This window comes from Microtus ochrogaster, linkage group LG1 (genome assembly GCF_000317375.1).
Source record: "Microtus ochrogaster isolate Prairie Vole_2 linkage group LG1, MicOch1.0, whole genome shotgun sequence".
Lineage (NCBI taxonomy): Eukaryota > Metazoa > Chordata > Mammalia > Rodentia > Cricetidae > Microtus > Microtus ochrogaster.
In genome coordinates, this window is record NC_022027.1 from 34,408,599 (window position 1) to 34,430,528 (window position 21,930).

The 21,930-nt window shown below is 40.8% G+C and overlaps 1 protein-coding gene and 1 pseudogene across 2 annotated transcripts; one reads left to right on the plus strand and one right to left on the minus strand.

Annotated features, from left to right (window-relative positions):
- Positions 1–4,305: 4,305 nt before the first annotated feature.
- On the plus strand, positions 4,306–21,654 carry LOC101979685 (UDP-glucuronosyltransferase 2B13-like). Of its 2 annotated transcripts, none has more exons than XM_005359405.2 (6): positions 4,306–5,057; positions 15,193–15,341; positions 16,911–17,042; positions 19,288–19,375; positions 20,150–20,369; positions 21,033–21,654. In XM_005359405.2, exons 1-6 carry the CDS (start codon positions 4,334–4,336, stop codon positions 21,310–21,312), a joined length of 1,593 nt encoding a protein of 530 aa, XP_005359462.1. In that variant the 5' UTR covers positions 4,306–4,333; the 3' UTR covers positions 21,313–21,654. The 2 variants fall into 2 exon arrangements, with proteins under 2 accessions (XP_005359462.1, XP_013206283.1); XM_013350829.1 differs by lacking the exon at positions 4,306–5,057 and adding an exon at positions 12,358–12,433.
- Positions 9,203–11,147, minus strand: LOC101986765 (annotated as a pseudogene).
- Positions 21,655–21,930: the final 276 nt, after the last annotated feature.

A 21,930-nucleotide genomic window follows, 5' to 3' on the forward strand; every position in this document is an offset into this window, starting at 1 on the left:
TGGGGGAGCTGTAAGTCTCTGAACTGATTGGTGCCTGCTACAACAAAAGTTTCTCTGACAAAGGCTGAAATCAACCCAGAACTATGGCTATTAATATAACCCTTTATAAAATAATATGCCAACTTGATCATTTAACAAAACATCAGTAGTAGGTTCCAAGCTAAAATTTTCTTGACCTTTAATTAGGTTTATAGTGTCAGGTTCTTCCCAGTAGAATGGGACTAAAATCCAACTAGGAAACAGTTAGTTATCCATCTAGTTAGCTTCAGCTGTTAACTTGACAAAGTCTAGAGTCATCAATGAGGAAAGACTGATCTCTTGCCAAGCCTTTGGGAATGGATATTGATTATTGATTGATGAAGCATGGTCCAGTCCATAGCAGTTTGAGCTGATCTGTTATAGAAGAGAACATCCCTGTGGTCCTGTCCACAGCAGGTTTGTAGAGAGAGCCCACCTTTTGGGGGAGGGACGGCCTCGGGCAAATGTTTACTTTAATTGGGGCTCGCAGACGCTGCAGCCCGTTTCCTGTTTCCTGTAAACTCCGGTTGCTTGAGTGTGCTATTTACATTAAAGTTGTATCATCTTATACCAATTTGTCTGTATTAATCCGATCCGCCTTCACAGGTTGACCTCTTCTAAATTATGATGGTCCTACAATGAATACGGAAGCAAAGTAAGGATGAGTCTGGGAGTCATACAACCCCAACTATCTTTTGAGGTCATACCAGTTACTGCTCTGATATAGCCATGCTGTCATCATACCAACAGCAGATTCCATTTCTAGTCCAGTTAATTATAAATCCAGGAATCCTAAACACCAGTAACAAAACAGCAAATGTCACTCAGTCCGTAGAATTGTGGGAGACTATATCCACTCATTTGCATTTTCAATCACAGTTTGCACAAACCCTATTTTAGGTTTATCCTGGACAGAGAGACCTTGTCTTCTTCTTCATATACCCAGACTTCATAGAACAATTTGATAATCAGTAAATAATTTTTGAATGATTCCATGAATCTCATTCTACAATCTGGGTATATACTGTGAGTTTCTCAAGGTTAGGATAAAATTCTAAATGTAAAAACAATGCTATCTTAATTTGATATCATAGCTGATTCAGACATAACTAGATAGTGCTATTCTACAAATGAGAAGAAAGAATCAAGGTACGGTGTGATTTCTGTACACAGATGACATGAATTTATGAGAAAAACCAGGGTAGTCTATCTTATGACCCCGATCACATGACAAAGATTACCTTTATGATATAAAAGAGTTCCTATAATTAATTTTTGAAGTTTTAACAGCAAAGAGTGAAAATAATAGTTATCGTTGTGAAGAAGACAGCAGAATAAACTACAAGAAGTCAAGTCTCCAGAAAAGAACAAGACAAAGAAAACCTTTATCTAGCATGTGATGTGACTCCACATATTACAGAAAAAAAAATGCTTTGTGCTGTGCAGAATCACAAAAAATAACAAACCAACTGCCACACTAATTCCAAAATTGACACATTCTGTATTGGTGAGCACTGGATTTCAAAACAGACAAAAGGACTTCTGCTCCAATGTAAGTTGAGGTGGAATTAACTGGATTTTATCAACGACAAGAAGAAAATCCTATATGAGAAGCACATGCACTGAAACTAGAAAGTCTTATTAACAATGCAGAGCTGAGCCCTTCACCCATAAACTGTTCACAGCATCAGAGTCAGAAGCAGCAGAAACTCTAGTTAGTTAGTAAGAGTGAGGTAAACCCTGTGACAATCTTGGTGTCATGCCTGTAGAGTAAACTGACCCCCCAAAGGTCCCAGGGACATTATTATGATCTGGTTGCCCAGGAAGCATCAGTAATGGACAAGGACAGAAAAGAAGAGTAACTGCTGCTACTACAGAGTGTCCTATAAAAGAGAGATGAGAAAGCTGATCAATCAAGAGCCCTTGCTCCTTCCACACCCAAGGCAGACTGTGATCCCCTGTGTCTAAATACCAGGGCAATACAACTAAGCTGATATTAGGAATAAATGAAATAAGGAAGAGAGCTGAAGCTGCCCAAGTGAGTTCCCCATAGATTTGCAAACAGATTATGCCAAAGTCCCCAAAAGTTGCAGGCCTGAGCTATAAAGGCAGCACTGGCCAAAAGAAATCTTTGCTCACAAGGGTTAAAAGAACACTGATTGTTCACAGGGAGAGATATGTCTGATAAAGAGAGCCCAGGTTCTGCAGGTCAGAAAGACTAGAAGTGAGATGCAGATTCAAAACCGACAGACTTCTTTTCGGAGGGATAAAAGCTACTTTTTAAAAATTCTTTCTGTTGCTTGTTCAACTCTATTCTTTTTTCATTCTGTTTATCTACTCTGTTTTCTTTCTTTCCCTTTCCCGATGACTGACTACCTTCTCTCCTTTCTGATGTCTTCCTTCTACATCTTGACTTCTATCTGCATCTTTCTTGATATTTTCCTTCTGTCTTTTTTATTTTTCCCTTAGAGCTTATATGCCACAGCAGAATCTTTCAAGCAATATAAAAATTATGAAGTGGTTACATTCTATTTTTAGGTGAATGATTACAATTAATACTGGCTAAAAGCAATGTGTTTTCCATATTTCTTAAAATATTAAATATTTTATATTTTATAGATGAAACAGTCTGCCACTTCTGCAGACTTTAAAGATCCTGAGCATTTCCATCATGTAGTTACATATCAAAGAAAAGTAAGAACAGATCCACACAAACCTCTTACAGAGAACTGGGATGGGGGCATAGCAACAGACAGGGTGGATCCCCATTTCCGGGGTCCCTGCCTCGAGCCTGTTAAACTCAAGCAAGGTCCTGCAAGATGTTTCTGCCCAAACTTCCTACCAGCCCAACTCCTTGCTGAATCCAACTATCATACCCACACCAGGACTGGTCACACGTTCTACCTTGTATCTCTCTCTCTCTACCTAATCTGCCTACTCAGGAGCAACCTAATTTGCGGCTCCCAGAAAGGACAGGTCAGGATAAATTCATTTCGGCCCAAGAGCGTGATGGTGCTTCCACACATTCCTTCCCCCAGTATCTTTTTCTAATAATATTTTGTCTCAATGAGGAAATAATAATAATAAGGAATTATATTCATGGTGATGTCTGCAAAAGATACATGGATTCAGAAGAGGGTTGAGATCAAAATATAGAACATGACAAAAATATGGCTCATGAATATTAAGAAAAAATAATAGTCAAAATTTGGGAACAAAACTATTGTCAATCAACTTAGGAAGGAGTAAGTGTGAACTTTCTGTTACAAAACAGATTTAACATTACATAAAAGAAACTTTTCAAAAAAAAAGAAATTTTTCTGTCTCCTATAACATGTGCTCCCCAACAAACTTGTTACACACACACACACACACACACACACACACACACACATACATATGCCAATCAAAGTAGCCAAACAATTGCATAATGCAGAAAAACAGATTTTTTTTATTGTGATCACTTTAGGAAGAGAGACAGAGAGCCTTACCCAACTTCACCTTTGCGATTCTGACAAGATATATGCATAACTAGCCAGTAGTTCAGACATGCTTTGGTCTCTTGTCCAACATTATTTTAGCACCTAATCTCTTCAGGTATATTTTGCAAAGGGTTTTTGAGGACAGATTCCTCCTGTGTCCCCAAGGCATCAGTCATTTCCTCTCTCAGCAGAAGGTCTCCAGGAAAATTCTAATTTCTTAGCGTCCATTCTTTTAATAGTCTGATACCAAGGAGGAAAGGAAAATTGTCTCACTAGAATATATTCACTCCTGCCAGAATGACTAGTTAAAAGAAAACAGATTCCTGGTTGGGCAGAGCTGAAACCAATGGAAAGGCAAAAAGAACAGGGATATTTTATCTAAGATAAAAATAATTGCAGTATTTATAATTGTAAGGTTATACTATGAACCACTGATTCAGAAATATAAAATCATTAAATAGTGTGATAAATGATCCATGCTGCTAACTTCTTATAAAGACACACTGAACTGTGATATTTAAAAAATGTGAATCAACAGTTAGTCTTTACTTCAAGTTGTCATTAAGGAAGCTACATTAGAAGCACAGAGAGATCTTGCTTTCCACTGTTCTCTAAGTACATTATATATTCAAGATCATTGAGAACTAGGAGTCATTTCAGATGTGCACATCTGCCTCCTGGTTTTTGCACTTGACATCCTGGGGTTGTGACTATTCCATGTCTATTTGCCTTAGTAGGTACAAGTTATACTTTAACTAACTGACCATTACCCTTTCTTTCACTCCAAGAGCTGAGCCACCACCATTTGAAACGAAACTCTGAATTTAACCAAGATGTCTGTGAAAATGACAGCAGCCCTACTCCTGCTACAGCTGAGTAGCTTCTTTGGATCTGGCAGTGCTGGGAAGGTGCTGGTGTGGCCAATGGAATACAGCCATTGGCTCAATTTAAGGATAATCCTAGATGAGCTTGTGAAGAAGGGTCATGAAGTGACTGTTCTGAGACCCTCATCTTTCCTTTCTTATGAGGTTGATAACACATCTGCTATTGAATTTGAAACATATCCTTCATCATATTCCACGGCTGATGTAAAGGGACTTTTCATGGAGTCAATTAGGAAACAAATTTATGAGATGTCAAAGAAGTCATTTTGGAGATACTTTTTAATGTTGCAAGACGTTGTTTGGTTATATTCAGACTATTTTGAAAGTCTCTGCAAAGATGTAGTTTTTAACAAGGATCTCATGACAAAACTACAAAATTCAAGCTTTGATGTCATAGTATCAGATCCCTTCATACCCTGCGGTGACCTGCTGGCTGAGATTCTCAAGATACCACTTGTGTACAGTCTGAGATTCTTTCCTGGCTCCACATATGAAAAGTATAGTGGAGGACTGCCACTGCCTCCTTCCTACGTGCCTCCTGCTATGTCACAGTTGAGTGATCGATTGACATTCACGGAGAGGGTGCAAAATCTAATCTATGTGTTTTATTTTGACTTTTGGTTCCAAACATTTAACGAGAAGAAGTGGAATCAGTTTTACAGTAAAGTATTAGGTAAGTACCTATTTAATTGGGATTGTTGCATTCTCAATTTGCTGTGTCATTGAATATGAACATGAATCAACAGGATTGGCAGCAGGAAGATTTATCTCTCCTAAGTAAAATGGTGAAAAGTCTGTGAAATTATCTGCCAAATTCAAAGCGTTGTAGAAAAGCTTATGTCCCAATGTCAACTACAAAACCTTGTCTATGACATGAACAGGACACTTCAGAAAGGTATAGACCCACAAAACAAAACTTTAAAAATTTCCCTAATTAACATATGTGCAAGCCATTTCAGTTCATGCTTTTAAAAAGTAGCTTTACCTCAGTTGTGGCATCATCAATATCATTATTATATTGTTGCCATTACTATAATTCTGGGTTGGAACTTATGCTCTGTGTGGCATATGAAGAGGTCAGATTAAACTCTGAAGAGTTTTTATCTCTACCTTCATGTTGATTCTCAGGATGAATTCAGGTGTTCCAACTTGTACGGGGAGTGAACTCAAGTCATTACACTTGCATGGTAAACTCTTTTACTTCTAATCCATTTCACTAGCCCCCCAAACAGTAGCTTTAAACAAACTCAATGTCTTCATGATTTATATATTTATGCTTAGGACTAATACATATTTCTAGATAGATATCTACATAGCATCGAGAAATTTTTTATTTATATAAATTAGTTTTCTCATTTATACTTTGAAACACTTTCTCATTTCACCTACTAAATTTCTGCACAGCTGTGAATACACTGTCTATGTACCAAGCAAATAAAACATGTGAATTTAGCATCTATGAAGAATCTATGTTTATTTATTAGGATGATTGAAATTGTATTTAAAATGTATGACATTGAAGTGCAGAAATAATGATTACTAGTTTCAGTGTTTTAAAATATACCTAATGAACAAACAGCTCTCTTTCCATATTTTGTGACTTGTTTACCCTTATTATCTACAAACAAACTTACATACACCTAATTATTACACAGTCAATCATGAAGCACAATATGAGGACAAGGAACTCAGGTATAATAGAAAATTTTCTCGGAGGTCAGCCAGGTTGGTACAGTGAGACTGTGTCTCAAAATGAAATCCTGAAACTAAATCCCCACAAAAAGTCCACACTGGGTGAGTGCCAGTTCACACCCATCACCGCAGCAGGTCAGACTTGGAGAAAGAGGATCTGGAATTCAAGGTCAACTTTGGCTATCTAGTGACGTAGGGACCACCCCGAGCTCTATCAGAATATCGCAAAACAAAGCAAAACAGCATAAAATTCTCAGTTCCCTGAGAGGCTCACTCATCAGGGTTTCGGCATCAACCAGGGAAAACTAGATGGAGACTTTCAAGAAAAGTGTTTCCCTGAGTATGACAAAGAGGATTCATAGACAATTGTCGTTGTTGTGGGCATGTTGCTGCTGCCTATTGTGTGATCCCTGTTTCCCCGGGGGAAGAAGGGGGTGAGAAGACATGGAGGCAAAAACACAGACTCTGGGATATTCCAATACAGAGCTTTTTATTGGAAAAAAAAAAGACAGAGGTTTTGGAGGTTTAGGGAAATTAAGGTAGAACAGGAACGTTTTTGGTTGGCCCTTTTGAAACTGGCAGTCGCTGCTGGATGTTGTGATGGACTAAGTGTGTGTGTGTGTTTAGATACTATGCTGTTGGTCTGCTAACGGGTTGTTTTGGCCATTTTTGCTTATTCATTGTGAGTTTGCATGTGCTTGCCTGTGCTTGTGCTATTGCCTTGCCTCATCTCACTCTTTTTATTTTATTCTTATTTGGCAATCAAGTGGGAGTTATGGAATTTTATAACCCCACTTCAGTGACCCCGCCAGCATTTGGGGATGTGCCTATCATAGGCTGGCCTGCTGGACAGGCTCTTACCTGACTTTGACTATAAGTCCTCAGAGGGTTGGGTCCCCAGAAGGTCCCAAGAAGTCAGAAGCAAGAAGAGACTTTTCAGAGTACTAGGGCTTTAAATAGCCTCCTGCATTTGTGTTAGCCAACCATGGACCACCTCCCTTGGAGGTTTTGGTCCAGCATGCTCCATAGCCATTAATACCTGGAGCGTTGCCTTGTTCATCTGCTGTTATCAGGATCTGAGCTGTAGAAGATTCTTAAGCAGAAATATTAGTGTCACTACCATCCCTCCCATAAGGCACCATGCAACAAGTTTAGAGGGTTCTAGCATGGATTTTATGTGATCCCACAATTGGTCAAAGAATGTGGTAGACAAATCCAATGGCTCAGCTCGTGTTAATTAAGTTGCATAGGTTCTGATTAAATGTTTACAGCTGGGATATAGTAAACCAGGTAGAACTTGAGCAAATTTTGAGGGGATAAATGAAATTGCTGATGGAGGTTCCTAGACCGTTCCAGCAAAGGCAAGGGCACTGTCATAATCATAGTTAGGCAGTCTACTCTGTGGTTGCCTGTTGCTAGCATTCCTGCTAGTCCCATATGCAATCTGATATGAGATTTGTGCCAGGTGTGTACTCTGTATTGTAATAAGTCTTGAATAGTTTGCATAGTTTGGGAGATGGAATCCTTTTGGGACTTTAATTTTGTGCAAAGATAGTATTTTGCATGCTTGTATGGCATAGTGGCTATCTGTCTGAGAAAATATTTACAGATTCTTATTCTTATTCTTATTCCAATACCTTAAGGACCGCCAATAACTATCCTGGTTGCACTGATCCAGGATTTGCTTAGGTATACACCCTTTCCTTGATATTAACTCCCATTATTATCAACCAAAAATTAGTTTTATTAGCATCTGTAAAGGCTATAGCAGCCAGAGCAATGACATTTTCTGATGGGGTGGCATAATTTTAAATCTTTAATTTTAAAAAGGGGGAGGGCAGAAAGTTGTCTATTCCGAGAGAAATGATTATCCAGGGTATCCATACTGGACCTAGCAATGGCTTTAAAACAGATTTCCTCTCTAAGTGGTTTATTGTTTTTCCTGGCTTTTCTTACAACAATGTCTCTGCAGTCTATATCTATAACTGAAACTTCTGGATCAGAGTACAAGTACCACCAGCAGCTAATTACTGACCTAAAGGGCAAAAAAATGACTTATTTTCATAGACTATCCTGGGAAGCTGGCTGAGCACATAGAGCATGAGCAACAGAAACTTTCTGCTGCTGTCCTGGCTCTGGAAGAGCACCTAACGGTATTCCACAATGCTGTCAAGCTATCTCACAAAGACACCAATCTCTATTAAGATTGGTTCTACAGCTGTTCAAGTAACCTCAGCGGAGAGAACAAAAGTATTGGGGCAATCCATCTTTTTAAAGGATATCTACTATGCTTCTGAAATGGAAGAGATCTGCATAGTGAACCAGTTCACCTTAACCATTGCACACCAAGGCACGCCACTTACCTTCATGTACCAGGAGTGTGAAGCCCTTGTCTAGTTTATCGCTTATGTCAGGACCCACTGGGAACTTCTAGAGTTTTGTGCCCAATGATAATCCTTTTGACATTTAGGGCATTAGGTCTTTGGACTAGCCTTGGGACAATCCCTATGTAAGTGGCCAGACTGTCCACATCCCCAATAAATATGGTTTGGCAGGGCGAAATTATCATCCTTGTCAAGTTTAGCATTGACCAAGGCATTGGTGGAAGCCATAAAGATGGAAATGGGCTTGTCTGTGTGTCAATATCATGGACGGCCAAGACCTACTTATGATTGTTTTCATTTCTAACAGGTACAATTAGAGGTGACAGTGTTGAGCCCCTCCCAGGTTGGCTGTATAATAAGAATATCCTTGGTAGAGCCAGATAGGATGAGCTTTTTAACAGCATTGTTGATATGGGTCAAAAATTCAGGAAATAGTTCCACAGCCTGCTGGACAAGATTTCAGAAATAGCCTACACTGTCCTGGGGCATACAACGTTTGAGGGCCTGTAGGCTAGGTTGGACACTTGTTGGAAATAGGCATGTGGACCAATCATGGATTCTGAGAATCAGTATATTGCCCCCAGACAGTAAGCATGTCCGAAGCTAATATTAAGTCCAAATTGCAGATTTGTACAGGCTTGGGTCTCTGCTGCATCATCATAAGCAGAGTGCAAATGGAGGAATTCTGAGGGGTCAAGGCCTGCCTTCAACATAGTGTACCCATTGTAATGTGTTTGGAGCGTCATGGTCCATTATCTGAGTACTTGCTCAAAATAAGGAGAATTGGGGTAGCATCAGTCACCCTCGCACACCCCTGCATGACTCCCAGCCTGTTCCCAGCTCTGCTGCCACTGCACAATCGCTGACAAGGGCAGCATCACTGCAGCCTCCAGACTCCACAGGGATGGAATGCACCCGGAAGTGCTCAAGGATATTGAAAATGGACTGGAACCACAGATGTTGGACCCGGCATTGACTTTCCTCATTCAGTGACAAATGCAGGTATTTGGCCTCGCCCTGGAAGTTGAAATTGAGCACATATTCACCATGTCTTATCTCACTGTGACATACTAGGAAGACACCAGAGGATCAATGCCTCCTTCCAGCACTAACTGGGTAGCCTTGAGTCGAGAAAGCAGGCCTTGGAAACAAGGATATCCTGAGAGGGGCTGATCCCCCTCCGCACTCTTTGACACCCCCTGGAATGACCCTGTGGCTGTTTCTGGAGTATCCAGGGGAAAGTAGGAGGTTGAGAGGGGATGAACTGTCCCTGCTGGTGGTCCCTCCTCAATGGGAATGCAAGGGGGCAATTCCGCAGGAAGCAGTTCCATTGAGTCAAAGTGGGAGGCAGCAATGGTGGCAGAATTAGGAGAGAAGGACACTGGCCAGACAGAGAGATCCCCAGAAGCACCCTGCGACAGGTGGTCATTTTACCCTCACTGGGTCCCAGCAGCAGATCCTGGCAGGGAAGACTCTCTGAATGATTCAGACAGGGCAACTCCAGGCTGTCTGTGTTATCCTTTGTGAGGAAGGTGTCCCAGGAGCCAGAGGAAGGGTCATGGGAGGGGGCTGATAGCAGGGCAGAGTCCAGGGCTTAGGTACTCCTGGATGTCAAACACCAGATCTTCACATGAAGTGCATCAGTTGTGGCCAAAATATACTCTGAAGCACCTTCTACCTTAACCAAAAACGTGCTCTCCCTCTCAGGCATCTCTCAGCTGTGGCTGCACAGACATCAATGATAGTAGAACAGGGAATGCTGAGACTGGGCTGGGATGCTCTGGGTGGTACAAGGAGCTCCAAACAACTTCCTCCTCCTCCTTCTCCTTCACTTTGGAGCAGTGGGCAACACTTCTGCCACTGAGGCTTCCCTCCTCCCCCTGAGGTCAGCCTAGCCACCCCTCCTCCACGACCCACTCCTGCTGGGCTAACCTTCTTCATCCTCCACAAAACTGAGCAGCTCTGTCTTTCAAGGTTCCCCCTCCAGGACTCAGTCTCAACATCTCAAAGCAGTGAGACCATCTCTCCCCAGGGGATATGACATCGCTAGCCAGTCCCCTACCAACTGTCCCAGCAGGAGTTGGAGTTGGGAAAAGTGTTTCTCAAGCTTTAGCTTTGAGGAGATGGTAGAGGAGGAAGAGACTGAGGAAGGAAGGAGGCCAGCTAGGTCCTCAGAAGATAGAGGTGGGCCCAACACAGCCAGGGGCCCATCCACCCTGCAGCTGTCAAGGGACAAGTCATGTGGTGGTGCAATCTCCACACCAGGGCTCAATGAGGCCAAGACAGTTGGGGAGAGTGAGCCCAAGGCCCGGGCCACCTCAGCTTAGAAGTGTTGCAGGAATAACTCACCAAAATGGCAAGAAAAGGCAGCTTCTGCTCCTGGCTCTGCATATTGTGAGTGGGAGGCCAGGTGGAGGCAAAAACAGCAGGCAAGATCCAGGGCAGCAGCCCTGGCCTGGAACTCACACAACTCTTGCCAACTTCGTGGAGTGGGTGGTGGCAGCACTGGCAGAGAAGGGAAAGTCCCATCCTCCAGGGAAGGGCGCACCATTCACGATGGGCCCAAGGACAAGCCAGTAAGTATGGGCAGCAAAGAAGAAAGCGGGCAGAAGACACGGGGTGAGTGGCAACAACTGTATCTCAGTCCTCGTCAGCTCCAGTGTCAAGCTAGTGGAAGCAGCTGCCATCTGAGGAGAACATCCCCAATCCCGGAAGGACAAGGGGATTTAACCACAGTCGAACAGCCAAAGCCTTCTCGTGAATTAAGAGACTGGTCACTGCCCTGGTGGCCCCTAACTGGTGGCCACGTAACCGGATTAGTTGAGAAGAGGGACTAGGAGAAGTCCAACAGTTCACACTCCAAAGAGCGGTTGGGACTCCCTATAAAGCAAGAGAGGCTTCAGACAACCCTAGAGAGTGACCCCAGGCAAAAGTCATTAGTTGCTCTCAGGCCGCAAGGGGGTTTACAACAGAAAGGGAAAGGAGTGTCCACGGACCAAGTGTGCTGCTTACAGTGAGGAACTTGCACGGTTGGCTAGGCCATGGCCGTATACTCACACAGTGTCTCTGGGAGAAAAGGACAAGTGGGGGGGTACTTTATTGGTTCTACCTGCTGGGTGGTCAGTCCTTTGGTGGAGGCACCTAGACGGACTGAGTTAGATGGAAAGTTGCTTGTAGTAATACGAGCAGTGGGGTTGCGTCCCCAGCACCCCAGCCGCTTGCTAGCTTATGCCCCGAAATAACAACACGCAAATTGTATTCATTTAAACACTGCTTGGCCCTTTAGCTCTAGCCCTTACTGGCTAATTCTGATATCCCGATCAACCCATCTCTAATAATCTGTGAGCACCGGTCTTACCGGGAAGATTCTAGCCTACATCCAACCTGGGTCGGAGCTTCACCGCATGTGTCTGCCTGGGAGAAGGGAGGATGGCGTCTCTGTCTGAGGCGTCTTACCTCACTTCCTCTTCCTCCCAGCATTCTGCTCTGTTTACTCCTCCCACCTATGTTTTAACCTATCAGGGCAAGCAGCTTCTTTATTTAATTAACCAATGACCTTCCTCCATCAGTTGCTAGCCAGGAAAACAAACAGGGAAAAGAAAAGAAAATGTAGGCATAGAAAAGAAAGCGCCAAGTCACCAAGGGCTTAGAAAATGAAAATAGAGGTCAACTCACTAAAAACAGATTGAAGGGCACAAACTCAAGATGCCAGCAGAATAGGGACAGGGACAGCAGTGGAGGTAGCAAACAAGAAAGAAAAATGGCCAAAGGAGGGTAATGAGGACCCAAAAAGCAAGGGGAAAAAAAGAGGGCCATCCATGTTGGGTTCCGGTTGTAGTTGTTATGGGCTTGTTGCTGCTGCCTGTTGTGTGATCCCTGTTTTCCAGGGGCAAGGGGGTGAGAAGACTAAGAGGCAATGGCACAGGCTCTGAGAGAGTCCAATACAGAAGAAGAAGCTCTTTATGGTAAAAAGGTCAGTGGGTTTTATGTGGTTAGGGAAATTAAGCTGCCACAGGAACATTTTTGTTTGGTTCTTTTGAAACTGTCAGTCAACTGTTGAAGTGTTGTGATTGGCTAGAAGTACGAGTAGTTAGTTACCATGCTTTTGGTCCTCTAAGAGGTTGTTTGGGCCAATTTTGCTTATTCATTGTGAGTTTGCATGTGCTTGCTTGTGCTATTGCCCTGCCTCAGACAATGGCACTCATTATACTTTAATAGCATGTTTAGATATTTTGGTAGTTATAAATTCCCAAGGTTATGATACAAAAGTGGTATCTTCTGCAAAGTTGCTGGCAGAGTGACTTTATCTCTAAGCATAAGTATGAGAAAGATATATATTACAGTATTAGAAAGATACTACAAACGCGTATGAAACATTATACACATGGATGCAGATAGACAAATAGAGATAGATAGAGAGATAAATGATAAAGATACATAGATATATGCAAATATATTTATATGCCCACCAAAAAAGAAGATGAAAGAAAGATAAAAGCATTTAAAATGAGGTACAGAACTAAACAAAAACTCTCTTAAAAAAGATAAAACACAAATGCCTGACCAAAAATTAAGCATTCAATATCTTTAGTCATCTGGGAAAGGGAAATTAAAACTACTTTAAGATTTCATCTAGAACCAGTCAGAATGGCCAAGATCAACAAAAAAATGACAGTTCATGCTGGCAAGAATGTGGGAGGGGGGAACACTCATCCCACTGCTAGTAGGAATGTAAATTTTACAGCAACTATGGGAGTTCCTCAGGAAGATGGAAAGCAATACCTTAAGGTTCAAATATACTCATTTTGGGCATGTATTGAAAGGATTCTATAACCTACCAGGGAAACACTGGCTCATCCATGGTATTGTTACCCTAATCATAATAGCCAGAAATTGAAAACTCCCTATCAACAGATTATTAGATAATAAAATTGTAGTGTAGTTACATAATGAAATATTATCCAGCCTTGAAAAAGAAAAACTAAATTATGAAATTCACAAATGAATAGCTAGAGCTAGAAAGTCATGTCCCCAAAAAAGAAAAATACTATATTGTTTGCTTTACATGTAGACATACCACAATATGCAAAACTACAGAGGTTTGGTATAGAGTAAGGGGTTGGGAGAAGAGCAGATCTCCGAAGGAAGAGGAAATACAATATATGGATGTGGAGAGTCAGTCGGAAGACTGAAGCAGAACTGAATGAGGAAGAGGCTGTGGAAAGAGGGAAGTAAGTGATAGAATACAGGAAAAAACAACAAATTCAAGGGTCATTTGACTGGTTGTATGGAAATCCTCCATTATAGAAGTTTTTATTTCTACTATGAAATAAATCTAAGTGGAATTACCAAGTGATTAAGGAGACTATGCATCTTTTAGAACAAAGAGATGCTTCTTGTGCCATGAACAGAGTACATCTAATTGACTTGTTGACCAAAGGGCCCAATATAACCTCCCAAAACTCGGACTATTGTCAAGGCGATTGACTACTCCCAAAGAAACAATGGTAAGCCCCTATTGCTGAAGATCACACTCATTTAACTTACTGAAAATGGAGAAGTTGAGTGAAGGCCTACCTAGAGCCTTCACCCCTACTGACTAGTATTCACCTTACTGACTGGTATTTAAAGGTACTTTAGAACCTATCAGAGGAGAAATATAACCACCAACTCAGCTATGCAGTCTTAAACCTAGAGAGGTGACCTGCCTATGTGATACACTGGAGCAACAGTGGCACACATGTAGTAGCAACCAACCACTCTGATTGCATTTACAGCCACTTCCTTACCTGACAGTGCTCGGCTAATCAAAAACCTAAAACTAGATAGGCCATGGGCCTAGGGAAAAATTAAATACTACAGTTCTGCTAAAGGAACACAGGAATAAAATGACTCCTAATAACATTTTGCTATACCCAAAGATCAATGTCTTGCTCACCCATCATCAGGAAAGCATTCTCTTGTAGTGGATGAAAACTAATACAGAGACCCAAAACAGGATACTGTGCAGAGAGTAAAGGACTTTGGAACACTCAGTCCTAAGTATGATAGGACTGAGAGACATCAAGGAACAGTGTCTGAGACACAAAAGGAAATTTGTAAATATGAAGTTACAGACACTGTGGCAGCATGCACAGGGCTTAGGTTCAAGACACAGAATCTCAGTGTGGAGAGAGGGAAGTTGGTTTGAGCTCCCATCCTTAACCGTAAAGCTATCTCCAACTAACAACTGCTCTCAAAGAAAAAAAAAATAGTGTTCTTCATTAGATTCTCACTGGATATATAAATCACAGTTAAGAGTGGTTTCCAATTGAGCTCAACTCCCAAAGTCCAGTCGAAGAGTGAGAGGAGTGAGAATATGAGCAAAGAGATCAACACCATAATGATGATACCCACTGAAACAGCTTACCTAAGCTAATGAAAGTCTTCCAGCTTTGGCCTGACAGCAAGGAAGTACTGGACCAAACTAGGCCCTCTTTATGTGGGTGAGAGTTGTATGGCTGGGGCAGACTGTGGGGTCACTGGCAGTGAAAGCAGGATTTATCCCTACTTCTTGTTCTGTTTTTTTTTTTTTTAAACGAATTCTCTCTGGAGGGATAACTTGCTTGGCCTACATATGGGAGGACGGCCTTGGTCCTGCCTCAAAACAATGGGCTAGACTTTGTTGACTCCCCATGGGAAGCCTTAACCACTTTGAAAAGAGGATGGAGAGATGTTCTGATTCCTCTTCAGGAAGACCCACAACACTCTCTGAGATGATGGGGAAGGCAGATATATGGCTCATTCGAACCTACTGGGATTTGGAATTTCCTCACCCTGTCTTACCAAACTTTGATTATGTTGGAGGACTCCACTGCAGACCTGCCAAGCCTCTGCCAAAGGTAAATATTGTCCCATTTGTTTGCTTCTGTTTTCCTTGAATTGTTAGCAAGGATGATTATTTTTTTATTCCTTCAGAATGCTCATCAAACTCAGAGAGTTATAGGAATTTAGGTAAAGAAAGCTGTCTGTAGAAACACCTGTATAACACCATAACAAGAGTGTGACTATCAGTTGGATTAAATTAATTCAGCAAGATTTTGTTATAAAAATACTTTCTTATATTTGAGTGTAGAAAACACACAAATACTAAATGCAGAGAGAGTTCCAGAAGATGAGATGCATACAAAGCAATTAGAGAGAAAGTAGATGGAGTGTGAACAAAGAAAAACAGGTAACAATGGCTCTATTTACTTTCTTGATCAATCACACAAGTGAAAGCACACTCCTGCACATATATACATATACAGACATTTGCAGTAATGTATACAGTAAAAAAAAATAACAGCATATAGTAAATTTCTTTCCAATAAAACTACCATCTGATAGAAAGAGCACAAATGAAAACAGAACGGACAGTCTTAATGAAATTAGAAATAGATTTGTGGTCCGTGAATTCCACTACTGAGTATATATGTAAAAGAATTGAATGAAGGACCTTTATGAGATAGTAATGCAGGGATGCTCATAGCAGCACTATTCCTAAAGGGAAGAGTACATGGTGGTTTGAATAAGAATGACCCCATAAACTCATATTCTTTAATTTTGCGTTCTCAATTGGTGAATTGTTAAGGAAGGATTAGAAGGGTGGCTTAGTTGGATAAAATGTGCCACTGGAGGTAGGCTTTGAGATTTCAAAAGCACAAGCTATGCTTGACCTTTCTATCTGTCTGCCACTTATGGTACAGGTTTAGTTGTGGGTTAAAATTCCAGTGCTGTGCTGTGCCTGCCTGCCTGCCATGGTGTTCTCCATGATGATGGTCATAGAAAAATTATCTGAAACTTTATGCAAGCCCCCAATTAAATGCTTTCTTTTAGAAATCGCCTTAATCCTGGTGTGTCCTCACAATACAACAGTAATTATTACATAGAGAAGTTATGTGGCTATCACTGGAATAGTTTAGTAAAAATTATATAAAATAATTTTTGAATTTGTATTTTTCAAATACAAAAAATCATTAAAACTTAAAATGCTAGGATATAGAGATACACGGTATGAACTTAGTGTCAGTACACTTAGTAAACTAGCCAATGAGCAAGACAGAAATAAAACCTTATGAGAACTCCCTAAACTGTTCCAAATAATAGAAACAAAAAGCAGATATTTGGTGGCCAAGGGACTGGAAAAGGAGAAAAAGTTTGAATTTAATATCAAGTAATCTTGCCTTTCAAGATAAAAATGTTCCAGAACTGTTTGTATGAGTATGAATACGTGTAACACAAAGAGCTGTAACCTTACACTACTAAAACTTACATCTTCTTGTGGATATGAATAGTTTTAAAGCTCCCACTATTCTGACAGTTTCTAATGCTGCTCAGTTTCTTCCTGCCAATGCTGGTATCAATTTTATGCAGGTTGATATCACCTTGGTGTTGCTGCTGTTTGCAATGGGCTGATATTTCATCAACAGGAAATAGAAGACTTCGTCCAGTCTTCCGGAGAACATGGTGTAGTGGTGTTTTCCCTGGGGTCCATGGTGGGTGCCCTAACAGAAGAAAGGGCCAATGTGATTGCAGCAGGCCTTGCCCAGATTCCACAGAAGGTGAGAAACAGTGCCTCAGTGTGGCATCCTCACGGACATGTTTACATCCTGTTCTGGTGTGACTGTAGAAACCTCATGTGAAATTGAAGCTGCATTACTAGATCTAGCTCGTCCCTGAGGTCACTTGTGACATGGAATTACGGTGGGGGGGGATGCCAAATATTGGGTGGTCGTTTTGAATAATAACGTTGTTATTAACATTGTGTTTAAAAAGAAAAACATTTAACAAGTGTTTGCAAACTTGATGGTAGGAAAGTAGTATATGCACAAAACTGTGGCTTGTTACTTCCTCCATTTTCCTGGAGGATATCTGAAGATTATGCACACACTAAAGTATAACTATACAACACTTAAATTATAATCAGTAAGTGCACTGGCCCTGTAACAACAAGGAAGCACTCAAAATTTGCAGGTGTAGGACTGGAGAAGTGCCTCATCCTTGAAGAACAAGCATTGCTCTCCCAGAGGACATGAACTTACTTTGAGATGCCATATTTATCACCTCAAAACTGCCTATAATTGTATCTCCTTGAGATTCAATGCCCTTATCCAGCCTGTCATGACAGCCACACATACTTCCATGCATATGTACATACACACTTTCATAGGGCTTTTATTGCTATGAGGAGACACCATGACCACAGCAATACTTATAGTTATATATAATATCAAATTTCAAATATTTAGTTTGGGCTTCCTTGCCATTTCAGAGGTTTAGTTCATTATCCTCATGGCCAGGGGCATGCAGGAAGACATGTTGGCGAAAAAGAAGCAGATTTCTACATTTTTATCCACAGGTAGCAGCAGGAGACTGTGTGACACTTTGGGCACAGGTTGAACATATGAGTACACAAAGCATGTCCCCACAGTGATACAATTCCTCCAACAAGGTTACGATTCCTTTAACAAGACCACACCTCCAAATAGTGCCGCTCCCTATATGTCAAACATTGAAACACATGAATCCACAGGACCCATAACTATTCAAACCACCACACATGCACACTCACATATACAGACACTCCAGTTTACATATGACTAAAAGAAATCCTTCTCTTCAAAATGGAGTTGGTGCTACTCTGGTTTATTAATCTTTTATATCATTTTGTTTTTATTATTTAGATATTTGTCTTCTTTTTTCTATCTTTGATTTTGGGGGGGGGGGATTTTAGCAATTCTGCCCCTGTTAAGTTGATACATGATAAGATAGTAATGACCTAATAAGCATCTCATAAGATAATACTTGAAAAAGACAGTACTTGAAAAAGAGTATGACTTACCAAGGTTGAAGAATTAAAATTAAACTCATAAAATACAGGACATATAAAAAAGAGACAGCTGTAAAGTATATTTCAGATTATCTTATTCTAGATGCTTTGCTAGAGTACCCACAGACATTATGCTCTTGATTCCATGTTGGGGGATTAATGCCAGGTCATGCCACATTGTTATAAAAATATTTTAATATTTAACCCTCAATTTAGTGGGTAAGCAAAGATAGATTATCAGGATCCACAAACTGTTAGGTTACCTATAATCATGTGGTCTGGAAATAAACACAAGCTTACACAGTGTCGTGCTACAAGGACCTACTCTAAAAAAGAATACCTATTATAAAATGATTCTAAGTAAACTAACATGAATATCATTGACAAAGATTTATATTGAATTTCAAAAATAAAAATGCTGTAAATATATGGGAAAAATGAAGGTGCATATTATTAACATTGGTGCATTATTGAACTGGAACTATAAGAACACATTTCTTTTTTTTTTAGCGTACATTGGTGCTTGGACTGCATATTTGTTTGTGTGAGGGCGTCCGGTCCTCTGTAACTGGAGTAATAGGAGATACTCTTGAGCTACCATGTGGGTCCTGGGAATTGAATCCAGGTCCTCTGGAAGAGCACGCTCTTAACCATTGAACCATCTCTCCAACCCTGACACATTTATTAACTCCTGCTTGATATTACTGGACCTAACTTTGCCGAAGTTGTTGTTGATTAAATATTAAGGTGCCATGCTGAAACTCGGATAAGCATGAGACCAACTGCAGGACAGTGAAGAGAACTTACATCCTTGCTGTAGCAGTTCTTCATTGTTCCCATCATCCATCCTCACTGCCTGGCCATTAGGGACTGGGTTTATCTGCTTTGATTCTTAATGTCTCAAAAAAAAAAAAAAAACTAGCAGGAGGAACTTGACATTTGACCAAAGTAATAAGAGGCTAACTTCATCTTAACAGGTTCTTTGGCGATTTGAAGGCAAGAAGCCAGACACCTTGGGCTCCAACACTCGGCTGTACAAATGGATTCCCCAGAATGACCTTCTTGGTAAGCATAGGGAGATGCCTGAGACATAGGAATGGCTGCTAAGGAGAGGGGATGTCCACACTAATGCATTTATGACAAATGTCATAAATGAACTAGTCCTGGAGAAAATAAAGAACTTATGTAAATATGGTGTACAGTAACAGTGGAGATGGGAGAATCCATTATTATCTCTTCTGTAGTTTTCATTCAGATAAACTTAAATCACTTCTTCATGTTTGTGTGTTCACCTCCTATTTTGAAACCTTTACATCTTCCCTTTCCTCTAGGGTAGCACAATTTCAAATGCCAGTGAAGATGGTATTCTTTCATTACTGACCCTTCATTTACTAGCTCCCCCAAAACTCCACATTATGAGGCAGTCTTATATTGGATGAAGTATTGCTTGTCCAAAGCCTCATCCCATCAGTATGAGCAACAGCACCCTACCACATGGAAGGGGCCATCACAAGCAGTGGCTTCACTGTCTCTTTAGGAGAACATTCTCTCCTGTGCTCGCACTTGCTGTTTACTCCACTTGGAAGGTGCTCTTCCTTTTTGCCCACTGCAAAAATTATTTGACTTCCACACCCTACCTCCTCTATGTGGTTGGCCTTCAATTATCATCCGTAGACTTGTGATGCTCCATATCTAAGACACGAGAGGACTTCACTTCCATTCCATGGGTATGATAATGTTGTTGAGAGAATAATTGCCTTTTCTGTGCCTTTTTTCCTCTCTCATTTTTCTTTCTCAGATTTATATTTAATGTTTGCCTTTTATTTCTCCCCTTGCTAGGTCATCCGAAAACCAGAGCTTTTATAACTCATGGTGGCACCAATGGCATTCATGAGGCAATTTACCACGGAATCCCTGTAATTGGCATTCCTTTGTTTGGAGACCAATTTGATAATGTTGTTCACATGAAGACCAAAGGAGCAGGTGTGAGACTGGACATTCTCACAATTTCCAGTACAGATTTGCTCCATGCAGTGAAGACAGTCATTAATGACTATTCGTGAGTACAGTGATTTTATTCAAGTTCGTACTAGTTGAGATAAATTCTATCCAAAGGGATGGTAGAAGTCATCTGATCATTAGTCTTAGTTTGAAAACAACAAGATCAATGAAACTCATTTAACCACTGTATAATGAGCTTTTACTGTCAATCAAGACTGTAAAATATCCCTACAGACTTACTGTATTAGAAGTTAGTTTAGAATAATTTGACGATGGAAATAATTTCTAAGCAAGTTATCAATGACCTGTATCGCAGCCCTTAAGTCAGCTTGTGCAAAGTATACTCTATCCTCAAGAGTAGTCATTTTTAATTACTAATAGTGTTTTTATTGAGGTTTCAAAGAATTTTGACGGTTTCTTCTCAAGAGCATCAGTGTGATCAGTGTCCAACTATAAACCATCTCATTTACAGGGCCTGGAGGGTCTATGGACATTTCCTTTGCTGGAAAGATTTCCTTCCCACAATGATTTCCCATTTCAGTTTTGGAAAGAATTTCACAGAAAATAGAAACTTCCAGGCAAACCTCCAAACATGTCCCAGTCAAAACCACACTACCTAGTGCTCCTCTATGACATTTATTGAGTCTCGTGATGCTTTTCCTGAACCTTTCATAGGCTTGAAGAAAGTAAACTAATTGGCTTTTGATGGTGATGTCTTTAGCTATAAGGAGAACGCCCTGCGGCTATCAAGAATCCACCACGACCAGCCCGTGAAGCCCCTGGACAGAGCCGTCTTCTGGATCGAGTTTGTCATGCGCCACAAGGGAGCCAAGCACCTTCGTGTGGCAGCGCATGACCTCACCTGGTACCAGTACCACTCTCTGGACGTGCTTGGATTCCTGCTTGCCTGCGTGCTGACTGTGATGTTCGTCATCACAAAGTGTTGCCTCCTTTGCTGCCAGAGATTTACTAAATCTGGAAAGAAGAAGAAAAGGGAGTAGCTGAAGTGGGGAGGCCTGACACATGGACCTGCTCCAGTGCATCACAGCAGGGGAGGATTTCCATCATATCCCTTAGCCACAACTGACCCGGACACTGTCACTACTATTTCAGCATTTTGAAGTAGACTTGAACTGTCAAAAGTTTTATTTACTCTTGCTTCTAATGTACACACTCAAGACAAGACCATAATATTTGTAAGTTCCATCATCACCTAACTCATATTGCATTCCAAATCTGAAATGTCCCACACAAGCTCACAATTTGTTTTGTTAATTTTTTTATTCATTCAGAATTTCTTAGCTTGATTTTATGAAATATTAAATTCATCTACCATGATCGCATTCCTAGTTTGCACTGGATTTCTCCCAATATGTCCCAATTGCAACATTATGTTCCCTTGTTTTATTTTTAATAACCCAATAAATCCAATTAGTGCTGTCTATAAAAGAATGCATGCATTCCTGAGATAACATTGCTGGATCATGAGCCATATAGCAGTATATACCCAACCTCTGTAATAGAGATTCATCCCCTCCCAGAATCAATGACTCTCAATAGACCTTTATTTTGGTTGGAGTATTAGAAGCTCTTCCTCATTTATTATGGAATTTTGGCTT